This window comes from Nothoprocta perdicaria, unplaced genomic scaffold (assembly GCF_003342845.1).
Source record: "Nothoprocta perdicaria isolate Ctin4 unplaced genomic scaffold, notPer1 scaffold_263, whole genome shotgun sequence".
NCBI classification, from domain to species: Eukaryota; Metazoa; Chordata; class Aves; order Tinamiformes; family Tinamidae; genus Nothoprocta; species Nothoprocta perdicaria.
Genome location: NW_020455492.1, coordinates 889170 through 895608, shown reverse-complemented (window position 1 = coordinate 895608; position 6439 = coordinate 889170). Strand labels below are relative to the sequence as shown.

General features: G+C 45.8%; 1 protein-coding gene across 1 annotated transcript in view; it reads right to left on the bottom strand.

The window, feature by feature from the left end:
• The window catches only part of DEPTOR (DEP domain containing MTOR interacting protein), a 65896-nt gene that overhangs the window by 18641 nt on the left and 40816 nt on the right, over positions 1 to 6439 (bottom strand). Inside the window, exons 5-6 of the mRNA XM_026040734.1 lie at positions 2409 to 2594; positions 1624 to 1758 (exon numbers count right to left, since the gene is read on the bottom strand). Of these exons, the coding sequence (XP_025896519.1) occupies positions 1624 to 1758; positions 2409 to 2594 (321 nt within the window). The remainder of the gene's footprint in view (positions 1 to 1623; positions 1759 to 2408; positions 2595 to 6439) is intronic.

The window sequence follows — 6439 nt, the reverse complement described above, 5'->3', positions numbered from 1 at the left end:
AGAAAAAGAAAAAGAAAAAGAAAAAGAAAAAGAAAAAGAAAAAGAAAAAGAAAAAGAAAAAGAAAAAGAAAAAGAAAAAGAAAAAGAAAAAGAAAGGAAAAGGAAAAGGGAGGAAAGAGAAAGAAGAAGAAATATTTTGTGCAAGGGCAGCATCAGCCTATTTTTTCTCATCCAGTGCTGTATAATCGTCTGCATTAAAATAAACTTGGTCTCACTGCTCCTGGGTGACAGCTCATGCACAATCAGAGCCATAAATGAATGGAATAGCAGGCATGCTTAAGATAACACCAGCATCTATGGACACCACACAAATGCTCCTTCATCTGTCACAGCAACTTTTCTGGGGTACAGTTAATGATGTACTGGGGCCAAAGTGCTCTTGGTCTAGGTTGGCTCCACACCAACCCTACCAGAGAGTTTCTGGGGGGAATACCTGAGAGTTACCCTTCCAAAGCCTCACATGACGGCACTCGGCAAACAGGGGCAGGCAGGGGGAGCCGGACGCGGCGCAGCCGCTCGCGCAGAGCGCGTCGCGTCCAGCCGGCCGGGTGGCGTTCCCAGGGGGACAGCAAGGCCGCTGTCYGCGTTATGGACCTAGTCATGCCATCACACAGCGGCTCTCAAATGGTCTAGACCTTCCTACTGGATTCCCACCAAAGCCACATGAGACAGATGGATATGGGCTAATGACAGAAAGAAAGGAAGGGTCCCAATTTCTCTTTTTCTGGTAGCCATTCTGCCCACATCACTAGTCACTGCTTTAAATGTAAGCATCCCTTGGAAAGCTGAGTACACGGCCTTGTCCCTACCACTGGCCAGAAGCAGCACCGAGCCTCTCTGTGCCCCCAGCAGCCCTGTGGATGCCTCATAGAAGACTACTATGTTTGAAAAAATAAGGACCACAAAGAGCAGGGCATAATTTACTTAGAAATTCGAGGCTGTTTCTGAGGGAAACAAAGTGGCTGAAACAATATTCACCCTAGTTTATTTTCCCCCTCACAGATATACAATCAGAAGCAATTTTAACTGAACTGTCTAAGAATGGGTGTGTTTAACCTTCCGGTGTGGGATAGGAAATCCTTTCAAAAGGAAAATAAGCTTCAACAAGACTTCTGCCTTCCTTACAGACTTTTATAAGACCTAAACAAACTAAAATGTTAGAATTGCCTCTGACAGGCTCAAATGATGCTTCCTCTTTTCTTAGATGCTGCTGTTTGAGTTGTGCTACTTCTTAGCAAATCCAGTGGCCACGGGATAGTTAAAGGCTCCTCTGACTTACACCATAGGAATGTGTCCAGGAGGAGATCTGAATGTGTTTGGTGCTTGGCAGTGAACAGGCAAATCTGGATCTCTGAGTGTATGTCCTCCTATGAGATAAAACCGCAGTCATGGCCTTGATGCAGAGATTACTGGAGGCGAGTCTCTGGTTTGTGTTTGGCAAGACATCAGGCAAGATTATCATAAYAGGCCCCTCTGGCCTTAAAAAATCCATGACTCTGTGAATTTTTAATATATCCTTGAAGTGATAAACTTATWCGCAGTGCTAGGAATCCTCCGCATCACCTTCTCCCCAAAAGGAGGTCTGTGCTCCGTCTCCTGTGCACGGCTGGTGCTGGTGCTTACCGGACTTGGGGTTGCASAGAACTGGGGGGCTGCTGCTGAGCGTTGGGCTGCTGCTGAAGTAGCCGCTGCTGCCGCAGCTGCTCATGCTGCTCCTCCTCACTGCCGACACGATCTTTATCTCCTTGGTGGGACTCACTGCAAGCAGACAGAAAAGACAGAGAGAATTAGGGATTTGCCTGGTTTCTTTAAAATAGCAACAATAAGCCAAGCCCTCATTGGTAATACCAGAAAGGGGTTAGCGTATTCCCTGCAGTGAGAAGAATCCCTGCATGGAAAGCTAGTAGTGCAGCCCACCCCACAGCTCCACTGCTCTCATTATGCTTGATATCCTCTAGGAGACATTTCCAGATACGGAAATAAATTCTTCCAGTTTTCCTTCTGGTTCCCTTCCATTTATTCTTTCAGTTCTTGCTAGATATTGCCATTCAGTAAACACTGCAGAACCCCTGTCCCTCATGTTGGCTCTTCTTCAAACACAACCTTGAGTATATGGCAAATTACTTGGAGCTTGGGGGGATTACACCCAGTTTTGTTTATTCATGGATACGACTTTTTGATGGGAGAACCCACACAACCAAAACATTATTGGTACAGGAATAGAAACATCACACAGATGATTAGATAAGTCAACTGGATGGGCAACCTCAAGGAAYTGAGTAAGATACATGATAGGCTGTGCTGCTTCCTGCATGTAAACACTGAAAACCTTGCAAGATAAGGATGCTAAAGGGTGTTTAACATCACGTGGAGTCACTCTACAGACATTGAAACAGCSAAGGAGTCACCTGAGAGAAAACTGGTGTGTTTTCTGTTGTCATGGTTCTGCTTGCGGAGGCAAAAGGGGCTGTCATGGCTCTCTGGCCCCAAGCGCGATTTCTCCGTGAGCAGCTCCATTAATCGCCGCCGCCGCCGGAAATTCATTCTGCACTGGTAGAGCAAGTTGCTGTCCATAAAATGGTGCTTGTTGGACACTGGAAGCGAGAAAAGGAATGGATAGAAAGTCTGTGCCCAGTAGGATGGAAATCAGGGTATATGTATCTGCAATGTATGCGTGGCATGTCTTCCTGTAAGAAATTTCAGAGCTCTCCACTCCCCTCCTTACATGCAGAAAAAGGAGGAAGACATGGGCAGCTTCAGTATAGGTATGTCATTCCCTGATAACAAAGCAAAAACTTCAGTTGCCATTGCTGAGAGGTATCTTTTACAACACCTCAGATTTCTGTTTGATTAATGACACAACACTTGAAATACTGTATTTTTCTCTGACAGGTTAAAAAATGGTCCATCTCCTTGCATATTCCCAATGAACAATTGATGTTTCTGGTTCCTACAGAGCACACTCACCTCCCTGCATCATTTTGTAAACCCATCAGTTGAAGGCAAACCCTGAAAACCTGATAGCACTAACTGACTACCTCTTTCAGAGGTGTGGAACAGCAAAAAATAAAGACCTGTGTATTTCCTCTGTCTTACTCACTGCAGACACCGTGTCCCGGACACTTCCTGCATTCCACTTCCTCTCCTTTGTACGGATACGCAAGGTTTGGGAACAGGCCAAAAACCATTTGGTATATAACGAAGAGAAGCCTTAATTATGACCTGTTTTGATGCTGAAAGCAAATCCCAGGCTGCTGGTGTCAGAGCASTAGCTGTGTCTGCAGAGCACGGCGTCCCCGCAGTGGCTGCTGCCTCCTGCTAGCAATGAAAATGCAGCAGTTGGACCAAGCTCTGTGGCAGCTCCCCAAGGCACTCTGGCTCCTTCAGGGTCCGATCCCAGGAAAACCATCTGGAATGCTTCCTGCATTAGCACTGCAGGATCTTGAACTGCTGCAGTACAGGTTGTGTCTGGACTGCCTGTCTGTCTTAGCTCTTCTGGTCATTTTCCACAGAAGACATTCCCATAGTTGATCTTTTTCATGAAAGATCTAGATTCTGGATTTATCTAGTTTACAAATTACATTATTCGGCTGTTGGATCAAAAGAACTGTTGGGCTACACATACCTAGAGCCATAAACTAGAAACAAGAGCACAGATGCATACCAGGAGGTCAGCCAAGCCTTAGCTCAGTCATTGGCCCCAGCCTCCTACTGCAGACACTGGACTTCTCCATTTACCAGGTCCAAAAGCAGGAGATCCCAGGGACTGCAGCGTGCCCAGAGCTTGACATCCTGGCTCCAGCCTGCTCTGCATCCCTTTGCACCCCTCAGCACCCCTTTTCACAATCCCCCCTTCTTAATTCTCTGCACACAACTCAGTTCCTATTGCCAGCCTTCWCATAAGTGCCCTGCATCTATGAGAGCTCTGTGGGAAAGGCTGTATGTAGATGTACACCTCCAGGATGTCATCTGAGGCTCAGGAGCTGAAGGAATAACCTCCAARTGGTTAAAAGCTGTCATGAGCCAGTCAATAAACAAGGCCTCAGTCCTAGCTGGGACCTCCGAGTCCAGCCCTGGAAAATAATATAGAACCTGCCATTTGGGTCAGACCACAAACTCCTCTCACAAAGAAGCCTTTCTCCCAAAGTGGCCTCCTGGGGACCTTTGAGGAAAAGCCTTCCCCTTTTCTGTGGCACAGGTGGCACCAGCAGGAGAGTGTTGCTGTTGATGCAAATGGCATTACTTACTGCATACTTCAGCTTGATTCTTCCCTCTCTGAAAGCTGTAACAAGCTGCCGACGGTTCAGGGAACARTAGTAGCTTTTCTGTGATGAACTAATAAGCAGACTAGGATTCTCCAGGTGGGAAAAGAGACATGGACCATAGGATATGGTTTATATAATCAGAAGTAACTTACAGATGATAAATTCAGGAAATATGGGGCATCAATCAGAACTAATCAAAAGGATTTGAACCAAATAAAAAGTGTTGTGTAATAAACTATGGGACTCCTTGCTGCAGGATGCTGATAGCAATTTACATAGGTACAAAAAGCAAATGAAGAAATATATGGGACAAAAAAAAATGTCATGGACTAATAACCAAATGAAGATGCTATTCTTCTGCCAGGGACTCCTGGAGGCTCAGATTGCTGGAGGCTCTCTAGGCAGGCTGGGGACACAGGACGACAAGCTTGCCCTGTTCACACATTTCCCTAGGCACACGTTCCTGCTCGTCTGGGGCTCTGCCAGGGACAGGACACCGTCTATACAGGCAGAGCTTTGGTTTTGGGGACACAAAAGGCAATCAGCAGCTTTCCAAACCACACGTGCCTGTGCAGAGCAGGCTCTAGAGTCCTRCAGCTTTATGGCATTTTGCATGGTGCTGTGGTGGTGGTTCTGCTCCTCTCTCAGCAATATCACCTCTTACAAGTGAAGCAGCAAGGTGCTGCCAGTCCTGCCAAATCGCTGTGTTTCACGTGCTGTCTAATCAACAAATTTCTTCCAACCAGCTGTGCCAGGCTCTACTTAAGGGCTGCAGAAGTGCCAGCGGCGCTTGACGTGACTCCGCTTCATTTCCATGCTGAACCTGTTGATTCCTCAAACCAGCATCCTCCATGGGCCAAATGCCTTTGGCAAACCAAAATTCAGCACTGCAAGCAATGCTCTAGTCTGTTCTCATACCCTGGTCATGGTAGGAGGAAACAGGAGAGATTTGGTGTCTTGCCAAACCCAGAAGGGTTTGCTATCTGAGGCAAGGTTAATGCAGAGGTGCTCCCAGCAAGCAGCCTCATCTTCACACCGCTGACACAGCAACTAAAAGTATTCCAGCAATACCACAACTTCAGAATAATCTGATGCAAATACAGAAAATTTCCTTACAATGACATCCTAGAGGGTTCCCTAAACATTAAAGAGGTTCTACTTATTCTATAAGCTCTACTTATTCACCACACTACTGGAATTCATAACCCAAACTTAATGAAAGAGGTCCTCACAAACACTCATTTGCCAACAGAATTTCTGTTACCAAATGTTACCAATGTCAGAAATATTACTTTTGCTTTCAGTGCAATACAAACATCATTGCACTACAGTTCTGCTTAAGTAAAACTATTTTGCTCTGTTTGTGTAATCAATGGCAGTGCTCTGATAGTCTTAAAAATTAAAATAGTCAGTATGTGAGAGCATGTTTGTATGTTATTTACAGGATGATTCAATCTTACTTGATCATCAAGCCTTGCGCAGAAACACAAAATGCAGTTTGTAACCAAAATGCTGGTGTGAAGTAGTGTTAGGACAGACCTTTGAGCGCTCGTTGATTTTCACAGCATTATTCCCGTTTTCTCCTGACAGCTCACACTTCATGTCAGAGTATTAGAGCAACAGCTTGAGCAAATAACTTATTCATAGCACCATATAACTTTATGCATATTCCTTGACTGAAAAGTTATGCCTATGTACATTTAAGGAGAGGCTCAAGAAATCAAGGTTCAAAGTCCAAAGATAAACAGGAGTATTGAGTTTAAGCTGCCTCCTTGTACAAGCAGCATTAAGTAAACCCCCTTGTCAAAAATTATGAGCATGCCCCACAAGGTAGATTTCTATGAACCATCAGCTTATTGAGATGGGCAGYGTTTGGGCTGACATGTGCACGCTGGGACTCTGCAGACGTTATCTGCAGTGTTGCATGAGCCTGAACTTTCCAGCACACGGGTCAGAAAAGGCAGGCTGCGGAGGGGAGGCAGATGCTGACACAGGTTGTCCTCTGCAGCGCTCCTCAGACGCCATGGCTGACTGGAGGATTAAGCAGTTGTGTCCCACAGATTCACAGAKTCACAGAATATTTAAGGTTGGAAGGGACCTCTACAGATCATCTAGTCCAACCTTCCTGCTCAAGCAGGCACACCTACAGCATGTGGCACAGGGTGGCATCCAGG